Source organism: Drosophila teissieri, chromosome 2R, assembly GCF_016746235.2.
Source record: "Drosophila teissieri strain GT53w chromosome 2R, Prin_Dtei_1.1, whole genome shotgun sequence".
Lineage (NCBI taxonomy): Eukaryota > Metazoa > Arthropoda > Insecta > Diptera > Drosophilidae > Drosophila > Drosophila teissieri.
In genome coordinates this window covers 2,567,121-2,589,047 of record NC_053030.1, presented here as the reverse complement: position 1 = coordinate 2,589,047, position 21,927 = coordinate 2,567,121, and the positions used below count along the sequence as shown (strand labels likewise).

Below are 21,927 nucleotides of genomic sequence, written 5' to 3'. Positions count from 1 at the left end.
ATTTCCCACACTTTTGGAGCGAGCGAGACGGAGCGGTCCGACAACGCCATCTCTTTTCCTCGCAATTTCCCCTGTTTCAGTTCCCATCGTTCACTTGCCAGCACAGGGGAACAGCCAGGCCTGCATCTGCGCTCTTGTTTCTCTCTTGCCTCTCTCTCTCGCGCTCTCTTTTTGACTACCAGTCGATTTCTTTTCACCAAGTGTCAGTCAGTCGACAAGAAACCGTTACTGCGTACGATCGTGCGAAAAAGCTCGGCCGCGCGCCGCATCTGGAAAAATCGTACGATAATTAGTTAGCCGAGAGCAGCTCAGTCTGCGAGTGCGAGCGAGAGACTAGCACATTTAATCACGCTGACAGCCAGCTGTCCTGCAAGGGTGTGGGTGGCACTCACGGGACACACAGCACACACACAACTGCGCAGCCGTCGCCTGAACGCAAAATCGAATCAGAAATTGCCGTCGCCAAAACGGGGGCTTCGTGTTTGCTCGTCAACAGCAGCGCAGCTTCCAATCGCTGCGCGTCCGTCGCGTCGCTTCATTTTTTCATCCGTATCAATCAGTGACGGCAGAGCAGCAGCGCCCTGTTGTTGTTTGTCAGCTTGACAGCGGCGGCAGCGCAGCAACAGCGCAACGGCAGAGCACCGCAGCAGAGGCTAGTGACGAAGGAAACCGGCCAACGGAATTCAATCGCCTTTGGACTTTCGTTCGAGTAGTGACGACGATTCCGGATGAGAAGACGCACGCATCGCGACCCGCGGTTCCGCCAGAACAGTGAATTCTCAGTTTAAAACGCGCTTTTGGGGGTGGATAGAACGAGTGTTTTCCAGGGCGCCATCATCATATCTAGTCAATGAAGCAGAGGTTTGATAATTTCAAAAGCAGATAGATGCTCGATCAAGACTGAAACACGCGAGAAACAACTACAAATGGTTTAACAAAGTATACGTAAAACTACCACAAGTTAAATAAAATATACCACAAAAATATATTTATTACCAAAACTAAAGATAAACTATTGCATATATTTACATTAAACGGTATTTAACTCAACTCAACAAAACTACACTACATATATAATGTAAGGCCAGTTACTTAAATCAACAAACCATAACGAAGTATACGATTCAATGCAATTACTAAATTAAATTTAAACCCACACAAATTAGGAATTAAAAATACAAACGCCTCGAAACGTCATTTTTGTCTGACATACGAAAGTTTATAAATTAAAAAAACCAAAATATACAAAATAATTGAAGTTATACGCTCCACCAACAACAAGTTCTATACGATAACGTACCAAGTGCAAAACAATAGATTATATGGTTATTGTGTCAAATTAAAGTTGTTCCGAAATCCAACTGAAATCCTTGTGGTTTGTTTCAAAAAGAGCAAACCATCCGAATCCCAACAAACCGTCAAAATTCAGCAAAATTTAAAAATGTTGCACGAGGCTCTGATGCTCGAGATCTACAGACAGGCGCTAAATGCCGGGTAAGTGCCATAGAACAGTGAATATAGTGAATGATGTAGATTACAGAAAATTCAAATGGCCTCATTTGGGTCACACCTTTATTACGATTAGATACAGGAGATCAAAGTTATGTTCATTCTGACATAGTCAAATTTTAAATTCTAAACTAAAAGTGACGAATTTTTGAAATGATAACACTAATCTCATTCAAAGTACATTTTTTTTTTCTATGTATGTATGTGCGTTCACATATCTGGCCTAAGGCTATACATGTATGGTTAAAAAAAATGGTATATATGTATTGAATATATAACCGTTTCAATCAAAAAAATTAACTTCCGATTTGTTATTCCGAAATTGATCAATGCCCATTTAAATATTATTGTAGACTCTCAGCCAGATCGGCCTAATAAATATATCCAGAAAGTATGATTTCATGGCATTTAATGATTAGCATTGGCACCTCGGCGTGGTCGCACACCTGTCGTTATAAATTCAGCACCTCGCCAATAGCGCGACCATATATCACAACACCCACCCGCCAATCCAAGACTACTGAGTCCGAAAACGGTGATTTGCACTCCCTCAGATCGGAAAAAGCAAAACTTGACGTGAAAAGGGAGCCAGGCTCCCAGGGAAATCTGAAAATAACAGAAAATCGCCATAGTTCGATGATGGGATACTAACTTGGGTAAGCGCTTGTGTATCTGTATCTGGGTGTCTCTGAAATTATGATTAAACAAGTTTGAGATATATTTTCACACTTGCACTCGAACAGTATTTTGAGTCTAAGCAAATTAACTGAAGGCTTAAAACGTGTTTTATGACACTATATTTGTAGGGGCGAGGGTATTTCGGGGTGCATCTGGAGTATTAGTAATAAACTGCGACAAATTGTCTCGCTCTCGTTTGATTCGCATGCAGATACATACGAATTTTTAAGATTTTCCAAGGCGATGACGTAGCTAAATTGAATAAATCATGCGAAAAAGTGAAAAACTCTAAATGCGCTACGCTCTGCTTGCCATCTTTTCATTCTCCACCCCCTTCCACCCCCTTTTCCACGTGTGCGCCTATTACGGGCGAGATTTATGTTCACAATTTGCCGCTGGCCTGTGCGTGTGCGTGTGGTTGAGTCTCCGGATGCATGTGAGTGCTTAGTGATATTTACTCTGTTACCTTAACGGATTCGTCGGATTTGGTTCAAGCGAAAGCGAAGGGTTGTTGTCGACTTAAATAGAGCTTCTTTTATTTGTAACCTTCATTTTGCAGAAACTTAGAAAGATCTCAAGCTCCTCGATAGTTTAGTATTCGCTATAAAAGTATATTTGTGAAGAATAATTTACTATTGAAGTGTTTGTCGAAATTATTTAATTTATTTAAGTTACCATTTTTTAATATAAACAAATTCTGATCGGTCAGCTCATAGTCGAACTCGGTGTATTATTATACCCGTTACTCGTAGAGTAAAAGGGTATACTAGATTCGTTGAAAAGTATGTAACAGGCAGAAGGAAGCGTTTCCGACCATATAAAGTATATATATTCTTGATCAGGATCAGAAGCTGAGTTGATCTGGCCATGTCCGTCTGTCCGTCCGTCTGTCTGTCTGCCTGTCCGTCTGTCCGTCCGTATGAACGTCGAGATCTCAGGAACTACAAAAGCTAGAAAGTTGAGATTAAGCATACAGACTCCAGGGACATAGACGCAGTTTCTCGATTCATGTTGCCACGCCCACTCTAACGCCCACAAACCGCCTAAAACTGCCACGCTCACACTTTTGAAAAAGGTATTGATATTTTTTCATTTTTGTATTAGTCTTGTAAATTTCTATCGATTTGCCAAAAAACTTTTTGCCACGCCCACTATAACGCCCACAAACCGCCAAAAACTGCCACGCCCACACTTTTGAAAAATGTTTTGATATTTTTTAATTTTTGTATTAGTCTTGTAAATTTTTATCGATTTCCCAAAAAACTTTTTGCCACGCCCACTCTAACGCCCACAAACCGCCAAAAACTCTCCTTTGCACTTCCACTAGCTGAGTAACGGGTATCAGATAGTCGGGGAACTCGACTATAGCGTTCTCTCTTGTTTTTATTCTCATCTTAGTTGTAAACAAGTCTCCCATATTAGACTTATAAATACAACTACAGTTTCGCTTTACGCGTGCATATCAATATGTGACTCTCGATTATTAATGAGACATTTCAACTTGTAATTAACTGCACTTGCTGGAGTTGCGTATAAATCATTTTGATTTAAGCTTAATCGAATAACGAGATTTCAGATTATGATATGCTAGCGGAGAAAATGTGTTGTCAAGTATTTCATAGTAGTGTAGCAAAATAAAGGGGAAACGAGCGGGTTTAATCGCCCCTTGCAATCTGGATAGCTAATTAGCGGTGAGTGATTGCGCAGTGCGTGTAATAACTATCTCTGATATGCTGTCACCTGGCAGGTAACTGAGCTCCAAATAGGCTGCACATGAATCAGATTTTGTTTCGACGTTCCTTAAGATACCATCAATATTGTGCTAGGCCGGATTTGTTAGTAAACAATCCATCAATTGAATACTGACTTTCTGAATGGTCCCCAGTGACAAAACTCCTCCGAATCTAACAATTTAATGCCGGTAAAAAATTTTTTTTTCGGTGAACGATCGTTTGTCGCACAATAGCACATGACAAATACTTGATATCCGAATCTTTGACTAAAAAAGACCCCATAAACTGTGGTTATTTATTAAGTTCGGTTATTTCCGCTCGACTCAAATGCAAACCCAAACAGCAAAGCACAAAACGCCCACACACACAAATACATAGTTATTATATAGAGCTATCATCAACAATATATAACCTTTGCATATACTTCAAAGCTAATCAGGCAATCATTCAAAATAAGCTAAACGAAACCCGCTGAATTATGTTTCTGTGAAATATTTTCTAAGCAAACAATCGGGGCTATTAAAATTATAAGTGGTTTTAATTTAAATGTTACACACTTGAACGAATCAAGGAAATAAAGTTTAGAGATTCAGTCTCTCTGATGGTAAATTATTTTCCTTATTCTCTTTTTTTTTTGGTTTTCTCTGCTACGAGGGCAATAAAATTTTTTTTTTTCATCTCTATTTATGCACATTATTTACCAGCCCAATTAATTTATTCAAACCCTGAGGAATTTGTGGTCGGTCGGTCGTCTAAACGATAGTTGCCTCCAAGTTTGTCAAATACTTAAATCTCTTCTCAGATTCTTATTTTTGATTATGATCCGCATTGCTCATAACGCAGGCCTAAAGTCTCGAATTAATCGCCATTCTTTCATTTGAATTTTTACAACCCTCGAACCGACTAAAATACTAAACCACAGCTGTCTGCGATAGAGTTTTATTTTTTCTATTCGCGTTTGCCTTATGGCGCTCATAAATTTGAATAACAAATCGAAATGTTGACATATGTTGGCCATTGATGGCATTGTAGGTTCCCCTGTCCGGTTTATGATTTAGCACAGAACGATGCGAAATAAAAATTAAACCGATCTATAATGATTTCCAATGCTTTTGATGGCTTATCTACATCTCATCAGCAGAAATGATTGTCCTGCGAAAGTCGGTTAAGATAGCTTTGTTGCTCAAATTGTTTTAAAATTCAGCTATTTAGAGGTGATAGATTGGTGATTAGGTCTCAACGATTAGCTTAATTGTCTGACTGTGGCGAATTCGAATAGTAAAATAAAAAAGTTTTTAACGGTCAATAGGTTTTGTTAAAAGTGTACTAGTCCTATAAAGCTCTATCAAGGCTTTTGTTTGTTGGTTATTCTTTTGTACTTGGTTTGGTATCTGCCGCATTTATATTTACCATTAGTTATTTCCTTTTTTGAAATTCAATCCTCTTCTACCTAATGGACTATAAGTATATGTATGTTATCAGTAATGTATGCTATTTACTGTAGTAACACGTACCTATTGTTCTTAGGAATTCTTGTTGAATTATGTTGACATAATGTATTCGTCATGTCATATCTATGTCATATCACGTGTATTTTCCTCTAGTCTAACTTTTTTTAAGCTATGAAAAGTGCAAAAATATTTTTATTTTTTTTTGGATTTTTAAAGATTAATAAACTTTAATTTAATTATGAATACACCCATTTTTTTATTTGCAGCGCTCTGCCCACAGCTCGTCCGCGTTCCACTGAGTCGGCGAATTCCAGCGAGCGGTGTCCATCGCATGACTCAAACTCTTCAGACAATGGTGGTGGTGCTGCCAGCGGCGGAGTAGGTCATAGGTTAGACGCAGCCACTCTATCCACCGGAGTGATGCCCGGAGAAGGGCCCACCACACTACACTCATCATTTCCGGCAGTTCCGCAGTCCCTGCCCGCCCAGCCGCCCTCAATGGAGGCGTACTTGCACATGGTTGCAGCAGCCGCCCAGCAGTATGGATTTCCTTTGGCCGCTGCTGCAGCTGCTGGGGGGGGTCCACGGCTGCCACTCCCACTGGCTAATGAGGCGGCGGCTCCATTTAAACTTCCTCCACAGGCTTCGCCCACTACATCGAGTAATAATTCGGAAGCTCTGGACTTTCGCACCAATCTGTATGGAAGGGCGGAATCGGCTGAACCACCTGCTTCTGAGGGCGAGGAGGAGGACTTTGATGACGGTGCCAACAATCCACTTGATCTCTCCGTAGGAACCCGGAAACGTGGTCACGAATCGGAGCCTCAACTTGGTCACATACAAGTTAAGAAGATGTTCAAGTCAGACAGCCCACCCGCAAATTCCGTGGCTTCGCCTTCAGCCAGTCAATTGTTGCCAGGAGTTAATCCTTATCTTGCCGCTGTGGCAGCCGCCAATATTTTTCGAGCGGGACAATTCCCCGACTGGAATAGCAAAAACGATTTGGTAATGGATCCGCTAGAAAAGATGTCTGATATTGTAAAGGGTGGAGCGAGTGGAATGGGTACCAAGGAAAAAATGCACTCCTCCAAGGCCACGACCCCACAGGCAGCATCTCAGCCACCAAAAAGTCCGGTTCAACCAACATCCAAACAGAATTCCGAATCCGGAGGAGGGCCCGGTGTCGGTGGTGCTGGTAGTGGCACAGTGACCAAAGCAAGGCATAACATTTGGCAATCCCACTGGCAAAACAAGGGTGTGGCCAGTTCGGTGTTTAGGTGTGTGTGGTGCAAGCAGAGTTTCCCCACTCTGGAGGCCCTAACCACTCACATGAAGGACAGTAAGCATTGTGGGGTGAATGTACCACCTTTTGGTAATCTGTCAAGTAACAATCCCCAGCCGCAACACCACCATCCAACTCCACCGCCACCGCCGCCGAATCATAACCTCCGAAAGCACAGTTCAGGAAGCGCCTCCAATCACTCACCATCGGCAAATGTGAAGAATGCATTCCAATATCGAGGCGATCCACCCACGCCACTACCACGAAAATTGGTTAGAGGCCAGAACGTTTGGCTTGGCAAGGGTGTGGAGCAGGCCATGCAGATCCTTAAGTGCATGCGTTGTGGAGAGAGCTTCCGATCTCTGGGCGAAATGACAAAACACATGCAGGAGACCCAGCACTACACGAATATCCTATCCCAGGAGCAGAGTATATCTATCAAATCAGGGAATGCCAATGCCATCTCAGATGCCAAGGAAAGCCACAACAGTCTGAGTTCCGAAGAAAGTCGCACTCTTAGTGCAGTCCTCACGTGTAAAGTTTGCGATAAGGCCTTTAATTCTTTGGGTGATCTGAGCAACCACATGGCCAAGAACAATCACTATGCAGAACCGCTCTTACAGTCTGCTGGAGCGCGAAAGCGACCAACTCCTAAAAAGCGCGAGAAATCGCTGCCTGTACGGAAACTTTTGGAAATGAAGGGCGGATCAGGAACGACGCAGGAAGATCATTCAAACGAAAAATCCTCGGTGCAAGGAAAACCCGGCTTGGGACCTGGGGGAAGCGATAAAAACGATGCCGCTCTTTTTGCCGAACGCATGCGGCAGTATATTACAGGGGTAAAAGCCCCAGAAGAAATTGCCAAAGTTGCTACTGCCCAACTTTTAACGAAAAACAAGTCCCCAGAGTTAGTGGAGCAAAAGAACGGCGGTAGCGCAAAGGCTCCAGGTGCTTCTTCTGTTTTGAGTGCCATTGAGCAGATGTTTACAACCAGCTTTGACACCCCACCCAGACACGCCAGCCTGCCTGCTAGTAGTCCATCAAACTCATCCACCAAAAACACTTCGCCCGTGGCCTCCAGCATACTGAAACGATTGGGGATCGATGAAACTGTAGATTACAACAAGCCATTGATCGATACCAATGATCCCTATTATCAGCACTATAGATATACAAGCAGCGAAAGGAGTGGCAGTGAGTGCAGTGCAGAAGCCAGGCCGAGATTGGGTCCACCGACTCCCGAAAAACAGCAGCAAGGGGGAGGGCAAGAGGAGGAGTCGTCAAAGCCAGCAATAAAGCAAGAAAGGGAGGCGGAGTCGGAACCTATTAATATGGAGATCAAGTCTGAGTTTGCTGATGAACAAAATGAAGCCGAGGAGTCATCCAAAATAGAGACAGCTGTGGTTAATAGGAGTGCCACCAACAATAACAATAATAATGTGGAAAGGTGCTCCCCGAAGGCACCGCCATCGGCAGAAAGTCCTCAGACTAGGTTGCTACCTCCTCAAAGCCCTGCCGAAAGTCAGAGATCTGGAACTCCTAAATCACCCGCTTCTAGCCACAAATCCTACGATGGGAGTTCGGAAAGCACAAAGAAGTATCCAAGCGATTCGCTCAACGCATTGTCATCTATGTTCGATTCCTTGGGTAGCAGTGGCGCCGGGGCAAACTCCAGAGCTAAGTTAGCAGCCGCAGCTACTGCCGGAGGATCAGAATCCCCAGAGAACCTCAGCTCCGGCGGAAACTCCTTGGCGGCCTTGCGACAATTCTGCGTAAAGAAGGAGAAATCCGCCTAAGTCCGTGAGCTGATACGAAAAGCGAAACCGAATCATTTGCCTTGTTTTCGTTGTTTCGAGCTAAACGCATTTTCAACATTTTTTGGTTTGTCAGCGCCTTGCCTTCGCCCCGAACCCAAATACCCTCCCCCAGCGCTAGTCGGGGTTTTGAGTTCAGGCCTTTGGTTTGGCCTGGTGAACCGAGATTCAAGTCAAAAAGCCACGGATAGAGCCACTGGATGAATCTGCTTGTAAAATTATGGCGGGCAAGATCTGTTTTAACTGAACAAAGAAACCGATATGTTCAGAAGAATCCGCCGTGGAAACTGACGATTGTGTTAGCAACTATACAGAATGTTAAAATACACGCTGCAGTGGGGGAGATATTTTGGCCCAACACGATTCCTGCCGCGTTCAGTTGGTCCGGCCCTTCAGCAAGCCGTTAGGCCTACTTTTTCAAGGTAAGTGTCACAGGAGATTTAACAGTAGTAAAGAGTATTTCCTTTATTTTAAATAATTTTTCATTTTTTATTTGCAAATTATTATGTTCGTTTTATCGAGAGTTTTAAAAAAAGTTAAAATTAAATACTGTTTAATGCTCTATAAAAAAGTTGTACTGAAAATTCCCTTCCGTTTTTACCATTTTAGGATAGAAAACAGAAAGCGCCATAAAAATTCCTTGAAAGACTGGTTCTTTCTGCTGATCGGAGGTGGAATGGAAACTGGATGAACCTTACATCCAAAAACAAGAGTCCTTGTTGGGGCTGTCACATGCCAAGGCAAAAAGATATAAAATTGGATAAGAAAACATTGTGATCAAATACAAGATAAAAGTTTTTATGCAACTAATTAGAAAACATTTTCTGGGGGGGACATAACGAGGGGGACATAACGTGTCAGTCAAAAAGGGAAAGTTAAATCAATGAAAACAGTTCGATTTGTTTCTTTAGTTGGTTGTTTCCTTCATTAGACTTAAGGCATTTTTTCCCCGAAAAGTGAGAAGATATGTCGCTAAAATCCAAAAAAATCGTGGATTTTTGAATTCCTAATATTATCCAGATCCTTCTTCGCTTCGGGGTCTTTGACCATTTTTACAGCTAGCCGCATAAGAAGGGCGGCTCTACCCAGAGGTAAAAAGAACATCGATAAATCGCCATTGTTTTCTCTTTCAGAATTGCTTTCGACGGTTGAGGGGTTGAATATGAAGTGTATACGGTACTTGATTGATCAGCGAACGCTGAATGTAGTTTACTTTGCGGGGTTTTCCTTTGGCTGAAAGTTAATATCCGGGTGCTCAACCTACAGGATTTGGCTCCCATTGGGCATTCCAGAAATCAAAAACCTCCATCCAAACGCACAAATGACGCTTTGTTGATCGACAGTGCTAGATAACGAAGACAAGCCCTTTGCAGTTTCCATTTTGTCTACTTGTGTGGCGTTAATCCGACACATTATTGATAGAATAACAATAATTTTTTTAATTTTTTGAGTTTAAAATATTGGTTAGGAAAACAAAAAAAAAAGATCCTTGATTATGATTTTTAAAGCAATAAATTATAGGTTACTGACTTAAAGTTTAAATATAATGTTTTACTTTTTATACCCGTTACTCGTAGAGTAAAAGGGTATACTAGATTCGTTGAAAAGTATGTAACAGGCAGAAGGAAGCGTTTCCGACCATATAAAGTATATATATTCTTGATCAGGATCAATAGCCGCGTCGATCTGGCCATGTCCGTCTGTCCGTCCGTCTGTCCGTCCGTCTGTCCGTCTGTCTGTCCGTATGAACGTCGAGATCTCAGGAACTACAAAAGGTAGAAAGTTGAGATTAAGCATACTGCCTCCTGAGACATAGACGCAGCGCAAGTTTGTCGATTCATGTTGCCATGCCCACTCTAACGCCCACAAACCGCGCAAAACTGCCACGCCCACACTTTTGAAAAGTGTTTTGATATTTTTTCATTTTTGTATTAGTCTTATAAATTTCTAACGATTTGCCAAACAACTTTTTGCCACGCCCACTTTAACGCCCAGAAACCGCCCAAAGCTGCTACGCCCACACTTTTGAAAAATGTTTTGATATTTTTTCATTTTTGTATTAGTCTTATAAATTTCTAACGATTTGCCAAACAACGTTTTGCCACGCCCACTTTAACGCCCACAAACCGCCCAACGCTGCTACGCCCACACTTTTGAAAAATGTTTTGATATTTTTTCATTTTTGTATTAGTTTCTATCGATTTTCTATCGATTTTCCAAAAAACTTTTTGCCACGCCCACTCTAGCGCCCACAAACCGCCAAAAACTGTCAGTGCTGAAGACTCCTTCGCACTTTCACTAGCTGAGTAACGGTTATCAGATAGTCGGGGAACTCGACTATAGCGTTCTCTCTTGTTAAATATAGGGTTGTTTTGGTCTAAACACTTTCATGACGGATCATAAAACACTAACATAGTAATTGGTAAGGGTAAAGTCATTTTAAGCGTTATTTCCATTTTTTCAAAATCTCAAGAGTGTTTGAACTGCTGGATGAAGTCAAAATTTAAAATGCCGCCGGCAAATTGCCCTTACTGAGATACATATGGCTAAGTGCAGCGTCTGATAAAACTCAGACGTAGAATAGCCTCCAAGAACGTCAAACCCTCAGGGACCCTTTCTAAATAATAGCTTCATAATCGTGACCTAAGCTACTTTTGTTCGCCCATCTCTTGCTGTACATATGAATTCATTGAGCGGATTCTCGGCTTGGTCTTGACTCCTTAGCAACTTGGCCAAATTGGCACTTGTGATGAACGTTTTCAGCTTCTGTGCCGCGCGATGGTAAGACGGTCATTTTGCAAATAGCCAGCGAGATCTCAATTATGTTCAACATTTTGGAGCGTGCGCCAGCAATTTATCCATATAATTTGAGTCGGCCCGGATTTCCAATCCCAGATCCCGCACTGCAATGCCGCTGGTGTCGCCATTATGGCAATTTCGTGTTCATCGTTTGATTTAGCGCCACCGCATTGGGCTCGTATGTCCCCTGTCGCATTTTTTGTATTTCAATTTCCTATCCGCTCGATCTTCCATTCCCTGGTCTTCGATCTTTGTGGCTGCCATTAAAAATACTTATTCCTTTTGTGATCTTGATGTTCTGCTCCTGGCTGCGCTGGATTGAGCCTGAAAATTTTAATTATAGTTTGATTGTATTATAACGCGATCGGGGGGTGGGGGAGCTTTCTGATTCAGATTAAGACGCTATAGTTACTTCAAAAAACAAAGTGATACGAAAGAACAAAGAACTGCCACTGATTGAATCGGGAATGTGCAAATGCGGATTCACTTAACGTGCCAAAAAAGATCTTTAAGTCGTCCCCAAACAAATTTTAACAAACTTTGCTTAGTGAAATCCGAAGTACGGTTCAATTATGGGTTGTCTTTTTTAAGCAAAGACGAACTTTCCTAAAGCATTTATAAAGCTAAGTGTTCAAATTTCAACCTTCATACTAAATTTATTGATTGGTTGGCGAAATGAAACTAACCTGATCTAATATAAAGCTTTTATCAATATTTCTTTTAAGATCTATAAATAATACCAATCTAATCTATATGAAAAAAGACAAACACAATATGATCAATAACGATCAAAAACAATGTGTAAATCAATCATTGGAATTGATAGCTAATGACTGATTTACGATGTAAGACTCATATCTGTGCCGTAAATCCGCCTGCGCAATTATTATCAATATCATTATTGTCGCTATTAGAAGGAAGAATTCTGAATACTTAATCCTTATCCATATCGGCAAATGGGCCTGTTCATTGACTTGGAGAGCTTTAAACATTAAAACCATTTTAGCGATTGCAAGATAATCGTTTAACGACTTCGTCGCCGATAGGACAAAGAGATTTACTGGACCCTTATCGAGGGAGCGGGATTTCTATCTGCAGTAAATCACAGCGAACGTGCGGAACTTTCAAGCAAATGTCGCTTCCCTGAAGACCCTTCATAACTGATTTGCTAGGAATTGTTACGTGGCCTGCTGACCACAAAATTCATTCCACAAAATCGGGGCCCACTGACTCCCATAAATTTAAAAGAACCTTTGTCTTTTATGCGGAAAAAAGATACTTTTAAATATTCATGCGTGATATTTGTCGCAGCGACAGGATCGCTTTCAGACCCAACGATCGATTGTTTCTTCCCAAATCGAAACAGAACAACGAAAGCATCCCAACCCGATGTCAGTCAGACAGAACAATTGTTCAGGGGCCAGCGAGGCAGCTACACAATGGGTCATTTAGGCCGAACTCACTCTTGCTCCTGTCTCTTTGCTTGGCTTAGCGATCACGTTGCCCATCATGGCAGCCAACAAGTATTGCATGATCCCCAAATTCGAATGCGAATACGATACCGATCACGGGGTGGATCCCCTCGGGCACCTGGTGGTGTTGTCCTTGTGAGTGATTTATTTAGTTTGTATCTATTCCTGAAATTATTGGCCGCAACTGCAAAATTGTTTTTGCTTTGGTCGTGATGAAGTATCCCTAAATGTCCTAATACACTCGTTCTTCCGTAAAAGATAATTTCACAGAAGGTTAAATAGCAAAAGTAAAGGCTTTCATGCTAATTTTAGCTGGGACTAATACAAGATAGGATAGGGTTTGAGAATTAAGTATATTCAAATGATTATAATCAATAATTCCCAAAAATTGGATAACCTGAAACGATCACTGTTTAGTATTCCAACGGAGGTTCTTTTCAGACATATCCAGTGCCCGAAATACATAATGTATTAGGCATAGCAACTTTTTATTAATGATACTCATGTAAAGGCCATGCTGTAAATATTTCGGCCACTGGCAGCTTCAGATATGGTAGATGCGTTACGATGATGAGGCAGCCAGCAAACAAGATGGAGCGGAGGGAATACACTCCCGTGGATCCGCGGACTGGGTGCATTTTAAACAAGTTCAGGATGCAAACAATGGATCATTATCCGGGCACGAATACTGAAATAAAACCAAAAGCGAAGCAGATACAATCGAGCGCAATCGCCACGGCATTCCCATAGGTTACACGGCCAGATGGGAGATGCCATAGGTCCAGGCCAACATCCCATCCCATCCTGTCCAAAGATCCCGAAGAAGCCAGACGCCCAGATAGTGCGACTGAGAGAGAAGCTCCGATGGCGATGAGTCTCGTTGTTTATTGATTACACGCTTTTGGGGAATGTGCATTGCATTGGGCCACGGTGGGCTACTTCCAGCTCGCGACTCTTGGCCATAATGGTGCGGATGCCAGCGGCTGCAACATGCGCCTGTCATGCGATCGCCGCCAAGAACATAACATTCATTACACAGCGATCGACTGCAGAAGCGGAGCAGCGACGAGGACGCATTCGATTGTGAATGCCATTTTGAGATCGCTCCTGCTAGGGTCCAAACATTGGGCAGGCACTGCAATATGAAATTCAATGCCACATATGCCCCATGAACTAGGAAACACTGAAAGTGTTTAATAGATGAACAGTGGATACTCTTCTGCGGGGTGGTAAAAATAGTTTAGTTTTCAAATGTATTAAAATTTTAAAGGACTAAAAAGGTAAATAGATAATAAAACCAATCACCTAACAATCACGAAATAACAGGATATATGTTGACATTATAGCTAAGTACATAAATGTTAATGGAAATATTATTACAGAAAAATAAACCTTTAGCGGACCTGTTGTTAATGGCATATACTAATCACAGCTCTTGAAACTCTTTCGTACAGACTATAATATTAAAAGAAGCAGAAGCAGCTGCTGATGTTGAAGTTGCAGTTTTAAGAATTGCTGAGTTGGTCTCAGCGCCTGCCTCCCGTACATTTAAATACAAAAAATTTCAAAATTAGCATTTGTAACAATGGCGAATTGGCCCGAAAGTAATGGAACTGACCTGGCCAACGATCATGACCAAGGCATCGTTATTGGCATCTCTACAGTAGTTGGTAGTTCGGCTCGTAAATCATTCGTTGGGTGGGAGAGTTGCTTGGCCAGGAAAAGGCGGGAGTCGGGGATCAGGGCCTTCTGGGGCACGCAGACGACGATGACAACGAGGACTACGAAAATAAGCAAAATTCTTTCTGCACCAGAGTCCTGTGATCAAAAACAAAACCCAGCCAACAAAAGTGTGTGACGATAGGGACATTTGCAGCAGCTACAGGTCGACCGGGCAGCGAAAGATCTTGGCCATTTGTAACCGGCACTTTGGCCAATCCGGGTCGCGATTATAACCACTGACATTCAGCCTTAGACGCAATCAGTAATCGCATATGAATGCTCAACGAATTTGTACAAGGGCAACATGGAACTGGAATATCCATTCCCATATGGATGTACAAACAACTTGATGTGGCCTGCTTAAATAACTCTGAATCGAATTTTTCTGAGTTGGAATTACCAACATATGTATACATATACAAAGATACAACCGTCTTAGAAAGTGAAGGTACTTGATTTCCGACTACTTTAAGAAAATAAAGAATTGTTCATTTCTACTTCATGCCTTGGAAAACAATTTCATAGGCAACCAGCGAGTTAAGACAATAATCCATAAGTATTGGCATCATAAGCTGGTAATTTACGATCGCGCGATCGATGCATTGAATTGGCTTAACTTGCATTGAGCGAGAGGTACCCTCGGGCGGGGTAAACGAGTGCATTCAATTCGGGGAGGTTTGGGGGCGTAATGCATACGTAAGAGCGGGCCATGGAGGACCGTTATGATTATGGTGTTCATTAAAGCATTTTGCACTTAATATAATTTCTAAGGCAATCGAACTGGGGCCTAAACAGCAAGTGATAAAAGGGGTTTGTGAGTTGGCAGTGGCGTGGAGTTTTGTGGGGTGCGGAAACGGGATGTAGGGGCGCCACATCAAGCGCACTGGCCGCTGGGGGCGTGGCAGCCACGGCCGCTGCCTCCAAGGCTGCTGCTCGATATTAGTTTCATGGAACTACAGTCACGATTTGCCAATAACGTTGCTTAAATGCGCTCACCATTCGTACTGCAACTGCAACTCCGTCTGCGAACTCTGAATCGGGGGCGCACCGTGGAAGAGATGAGGTAGTACAGTGGGACTCGGCTGGCTGGGAGCACCAATTGTAAAATATTCGCTGGCAAGATTTGTTTGCGGGATAAAAATAAAATTGTTAATTTAAAGTAGCTGCTTCTGTGCTGGCTTTTCACCCTTTCTGTGTGGATTGCAGTTTTTGTTCGATCTCTTGCCGCCTTCAAATTGGCTTTGTTTATGGCCGGCCAGTACAAAATGCAGCCAAAACCTTATCAATCCCGTTTTTATTGGGAGTCTTTGATTAGATGTTTATATTACAGTTGTAACGAAATTGTTTTATTGTTTTGTGTGTTTATGAGGCCAAACAAGCATTGCAAGTTGTTTTTTGAGAGTGTCACGAACCGAAGCAGTTGTCGATACGTTCGATCGCCGATACTTAGCGCAGCCTGGAGAGATACTGCAATGGCCAGAGAAAGGAAACTGGTGAAAGTTATTGCTCCAGAGACTTGTTTGCTTTTGTGCCTGGAATGTGCCTGGAAAGCAAAATCTGAAGGAATTGTGTACAGGTGTAATCACAAGGCAATCACACATTTTTTTCCCTAAGTACATAAGTTGTATTAGAATCTTTGTTGAGTTTCAAAACTCACAGTCCTACATAAACAATGATCTATCTCTGGAGGTTAAAATTTCATCCGCCGCAATATCGGGAGTTCCAACCCAATATAGTGCAGAAATCATAAAAACCAGCTGCATCCGACCTAACTATCGTCTGAAACGTACAGAGCCTTTAAGTGTCTCAGATATGTTACCGAACAAAAAATAATCCAAAAATATAACCGAAAAGAAAGCCAAAACATCCTTTCTTCCTCCTCTTCACTCTTCTACTCTCGAGGACAGTCAACGGTAGAGAGCTGCCAAAACCCAATCCGAATGTGTGTGCGTTGAATTGTTTCAGAACGGCAGGAGACTGTTTTCCAAAATGGAAAGCCATGCCAAACCGAGGCACACCGCAGGAAAGTGAAGCAAAAGAAACACGAATTTTTCGTCTATTTCGATAGCAATAATTCAAAATATGAAGACGGCTCGATAGTCATAAATCTGTCAAAAATCCATTTCTTTCATTTTATCCCAAAAGCAGCACCGACTGGCGTTTCCTTGCCTTGATTGTGTGAGCGTCTGCTTGCTAAGCGTATCTTTCAGATACACAAACTGGCACTTCAAAAACGGGCAGAGGGAAAAGAAAATGAAATAGTGTCCGCCTGTCGCCGTCTCTTTTGGGCTCTGTTTTCAAAAGATCCACTTGAAATAGCAGCCTTCCTCCACCCAGTATGATTTTTCCGAAATACGAAGACGAGAACAAAACCCATCCAATCAACTCGAGCTGAAACACAACTGAACGGAAAGTGCACCAAAGTATCTGGTAAGATGCTCGTTTGCTCACTTCAATCCAAAAGATTCCTCCCCTCCCACCTCTCGCTCAACCACAAGTAGTTCAAGATGACGGAAAACAGCCATCGCACCATATTTCAGTCAATTAGAACTGTCATAATTCATTCCTCGAATCTATTTTGTTTTACTGTGCTGCCGATCTTGCTTTTGGGTTGTTTCCCATGAACGGCGCATTAATAATGCTTGCCCTCATTAGGAGTGCCAGCAAATTCAAACATTTTCGATCTTACTGAACCCCAAAAATATAAGAAAACTGTTTTAAATGGCTACAGATAATCACAAATGTTCGTAGGTTTTGGGGGTGGCGTTCAACCAAAAGGACAATTATTCTGAAAATATAATATACAAATAATTAAATCGATGATGAAACTTGAAGGTCTCGGTTGTATGATACCTATTACACAGCATGTTAATTATACATCAATACATCCTCAGATACATCATTATATTCTTTGCCTTTCAATCCGAAACTTTATGAACTGAATTACTTTCTTTTTAATAACCGTTACTCGTAGAGTAGGAGGCTATACTAGATTCGTCGAAAAGTATGTAATAGGCAGAATGAAGCGTTTCCGACCATATAAAGTATATATATTTTTTATCAGGATCAATAGCCGAGTCTATCTGGCCATGTCCGTCTGTCCGTCCGACTGTCCGTCCATCCGTCTTTCGGTCTGCCCGTCTGCCTGTCCCTCCATATGAACGTCGAGATCTAAAAGGAAGAAAGTTGAGACTCAGCATAATTTTTCATTATTTTTTTTATTTTTTTGTTAGTCTCTTAAATTTCTATCGATTTGCTAAAAAACTTTTTGCCACGCCCACCCTAACGCCCACAAATCGATCAAAGCTGCCACGCCCACACTTTTAGAAAATACGTTGATTTTTTGTATTTTCTTGTTAAACTTGTAAATTTCTATCGTTTTGCCCAAAAACTTTTTGCCATACCCACCCTACCACCCACAAATCGCTTCAAACTGCCACGCTCACACTTTTGAAAAATGTTTTGATATTTTTTCACATTTTTGTTAGTCTAGTAAGATCTCTCGATTTGCCATACAACTTTTTGCCACGCCCACTCTAACGCCCACAAACCGTCAAATACTGTCAGTGCTAAAAGTTCTCCTGTATTATCGCTCGTGCGAATATTATCTTATGCCACGTTCGTAGAAGTGAGTTATATATGTATATGAAACTATTGAAGTTGTCACGCTTATCGCTCTCATATAATCCAGCTTATTACATAATTCATTTGGCTTCAACATGTATAAATACCCTTCCATCCATCTATACCACCAATGGCTTTCTCCACTTCCCGTCTACAACAAGGACTGGCTTTCGGAATTGATGCCGCCAATTACCAGGCGTTGAAAAACATTTCGACCAAATTGCATAAGCCTCAGGACGGAACATAAACTGCTGTGTCACGAGAGCTGGCAGTGGGTGGCAAATGAACACCTCTCAGTCACGGCTCTCCACAACGAAACCACACGCATATCAGCACTCCGAACATCCGACACAATCTGATGTTGATTACCACACAAAAATCCAGCAGAAGGACCTGACTCCTTTCGTCCACTCGCCTGGGTCAACAATTTTTGATTGCCTTTCTGTGTGAGCAAGCACGGCGTGAAAATTATTCCTAAAACAAATACAAATTCATTTTAGTGGATTTCAACTGCAACACCCCCGCTACCCCACTCGCCAACCTCAAATCCTTTTGGTCCTCTTTGCAATGCATTTTATGCGTTGCGCCAGCTAATGGGCAACGCTCTCTGCCGCCGACGATGATGATTGTCCTGCAATTTGTGTCCTGACCGTATCGAACTGGTCGGCTTGGGGACGGGGGAATGGGGATCGGGTGCCGCGGGGCCATTTCGCTGCGCAATGCGTGCGTGCTGGAAATTGTCGCTGTTATTGCCTTTACGAAAAATTATTCCTCGTTAATGGCAATTACCACTTATGTATGTACCGGCTGCAGTGCTCTTGGTCCTGCTACCGATGCCCTTCCTCATCCTCATCCTCCGCCTCGTCTCATGCGCAAATGCAACTCGAAATTATTTTGAAAGAAATGATTTCCAGTTAATTTATGTTAAGTGTAGTTAAGTGAAAATTGTGTTTGAAAATTAGCCAAACGCATCGCGTGGTTTATGCGGCAACTCAATTAGCTATACTACTTAAATGCTGCAAGTACTGTACGCTGTCGATACTGGTGGCCAGATGACACGGAACGGCTTATTCTACGTGAACTATAAATGTGTACTAGAGACACATTTTTCCATTTTCCAAGATATGTAATGTAGGGACGAAAATGCATTTGGGCTATTTTAATCGATAATTAAACTTCTAATCATGTTAAAGCAGTCAATTGTATTCATTAAATACAATTTTAGTATGTTAGTAAAATGCACAAGATGTTGAAACTCAACTAAGAGAAATAACATCTACTTGTAAAACCTACCATGTACATACATATGTAAATACGACCTTTAAAATCTCTGGAAGCTTAGACACCCTTTAAATTGGTTTTTTGACCATGTCACGCTTATCTGAAGTGCAATGCTTGCCTCGTCCCATTTTAATAATTTTTTTTAAGGTATGTTTTAAAAATAATGTTGGAAATAGGAATACAAATGTAAAGTTTTATAACCATGTGCTTTTCACCAAAACAAACCGCCGACAAGTTTTCTTTTCGCCTCATTTTTGACCTTGCCGCCTAAAAAAAATTATAAAAAATAAAGGTATGGACAATTCAAATTATTTTTTATTTTTGGTTGGGAAAAATATCTAGCATTATGCGAAAAATCAGTATTTGGTACTATCGGTACATCAACCTTAATTTATTTGATCGAGAACAAAATACGTTATGGTGGTGCTATTATTTTTTTCGCAACTGTACATAGGCGTTTACATATCGCTCTTTACTGCATTTTAAATTTCTTGATGTATGTAAGTGCAAGGGTTATTCAACCGTTGAGGCGAGTTTTTATTAAGCTGTACGAAGTCCTTATCCTTGAGAATGATTTCTAATTTCTTTAACTCCCTTAATTTTTAGTACTTTCTTGCCACAGAAATTTTGGACTTTGTCTTCAGTCGCAAAGAAACATCAACCAAAAACTTGAAGTTACAGTTCGCGAGACTGCCCTTGGGTGGGGAAGGGGTAGCTTGGTTGGCGAGTGGTGGGCGTGGGTCAGGAGCTGTAGGGACTATAGGGGCTGTAGTGGTCTTGGCCATTCAGCTAGGGGATTCTACCGACTCACTGGAAAAGAGCGAATCGGCATCTACGAGTAGAGGAGGGGACTGAATACCAGTGAAGTGAAGGCAAGTGAAGGATCCTGGCAACAATGGCACAAGCAATGGAGACGGGAAGAGTGAAACAGCAACAATTGGAATGAAGGCGAAGCGACGCTTTCCAGAAGTATCTGCAGCGAATCAGCAGTAAAGAGGGATCAATAACAAGAGACAGCAGCAGACGTAAATGTCACAAGCCGTAGCGGAGACAACGATAGCTGCATATGTATAAGAAAATGCAAAAATATTCTGAGTCATAAGACGTTTCTTTTCGTGCACCACAGTTAGTCGAAAGCATCAATATTTAATATAGCAACAGCATAGCGTGAATGAAGCATCAATAGAAAATATAATATACATAAAATAACCACGAGAATAGCGGCAGCAATTGCCACTAATGCATCGTCGACAGAGGAAGCTATAATAACAGCAACTATTTAGAAAAGCAGCATAATCTCAAGTGTACAGAATTTTGTTGTTGCTGCCGTGGCAGCAACTTATTCTTCTTGCTCTTCTTGGCGCTGTTTTTTTGATGACCAGAACAATGGTAAAAGGGGTGGAATCGTTGAATCAACGCACACCAACACACTTTCTCTGAAGAGAACTTGTGCAAGGAGGGATGGGGAGAGACAGAGAAAGAAGCACAGACACAGACACAGAGCACACAGCAAAACGAAAATACAAAAATGTCGACCGAGGGCAACATAAAAATTGATGGATTCTTCTTCAACGCTGCGAGAGCATGATACGGGAGAGTGGGTGGTTCGGTTTGTGCGTTTGAGGGTTGAGGGAGAAAGTTCGTTTTGCGATTCGTTTAGCTTTGTTAGCTGAAACAGCTGACATTAAATGAATAAAAGCACTAATACTCGGATTTTGGCGTTAGTGTTACTCTCTTTTATTGTAACGTCCTATCCCGCGACTCGACACTCTTAATTGGAATAATTCATCTTATTAAGTAATCAATTAAGTATAATACCGAATTATTTTTCGGTCTTTGTTTCCCATTAAGAAACTAGCTCTATTGCCTCTTAATATAACTTTCACCTGAAAATATGGCAAACCATTCGAACCCAGCAGGTTAAGCTATAGTGACACTTTTGGCAGTTCGCTTAGTAATGCTCGTATGCATGTGTGTTAGTGCACCTTCTGTTCTCCCTTTCGCACAGGTTGCTGGTGTCCCTCTCCGTCTGCTGTGTTCTGGCTCGGACTTAAGGTTGAGTTTTTTTTATTTTTAGAGCGCATTGAGCTGTCAACTTCATGTCTCAGCAACTTTTCGTTTTCGTTTGCCCCGAAGTTGTTGCCTCTTGGACGCTGTTGCTGTGCTGCTGACGGAATCTGGCCAGAGCAAAGACCAATCAGGTCGGTTGCTGCCTCCTTCCGGCCTAAAGGATTTGCACTTGCCACCTCGCTCACACAAAATGGAAACCATCTACTCGGATACTTGCAAAGTGTATATGTAGGAAGCTCTGGTTTGTTTTTTGCATCTGTACTCGCGTATCTATATTTTTGGGACTTTTCTGTCATTCTAGTCACATGAAGAAACAATTCTTTAGATGGGTACAAACTGAAAGCTCGAACTCAACAAAATATCGTTAAGAGGGGGTGACAAATTGACCCTGACAACTTGAGTCACGATATGATTTAATTACGAGTTTCCACGCGCAATTAATAATGCCTCTTTTTTTAAAAGCAGCCAAGTCGCAAGTGCAACATTGCAGAT

At 41.8% G+C, this 21,927-nt stretch overlaps 1 protein-coding gene and 1 long non-coding RNA gene across 3 annotated transcripts; one reads left to right on the top strand and one right to left on the bottom strand.

The window, feature by feature from the left end:
• Nucleotides 1-239: 239 nt before the first annotated feature.
• Nucleotides 240-9,231, top strand: LOC122612764 (protein teashirt). 2 transcript variants are annotated; one of them, XM_043786580.1, is made up of 3 exons: nt 240-1,494; nt 5,638-8,889; nt 9,077-9,231. In XM_043786580.1, exons 1-2 carry the CDS (start codon nt 1,442-1,444, stop codon nt 8,447-8,449), a joined length of 2,865 nt encoding a protein of 954 aa, XP_043642515.1. In that variant the 5' UTR covers nt 240-1,441; the 3' UTR covers nt 8,450-8,889; nt 9,077-9,231. The 2 variants fall into 2 exon arrangements, with proteins under 2 accessions (XP_043642515.1, XP_043642517.1); XM_043786582.1 differs by lacking the exon at nt 240-1,494 and adding an exon at nt 2,013-2,165.
• An 8,622-nt stretch (nt 9,232-17,853) lies between these two features.
• Nucleotides 17,854-19,190, bottom strand: LOC122614646. Its single transcript, XR_006325751.1, has 3 exons — nt 18,874-19,190; nt 18,626-18,814; nt 17,854-18,558 (listed from the first exon to the last, which is right to left on the bottom strand). It is a non-coding gene; the product is annotated as an uncharacterized LOC122614646 (long non-coding RNA).
• Nucleotides 19,191-21,927: the final 2,737 nt, after the last annotated feature.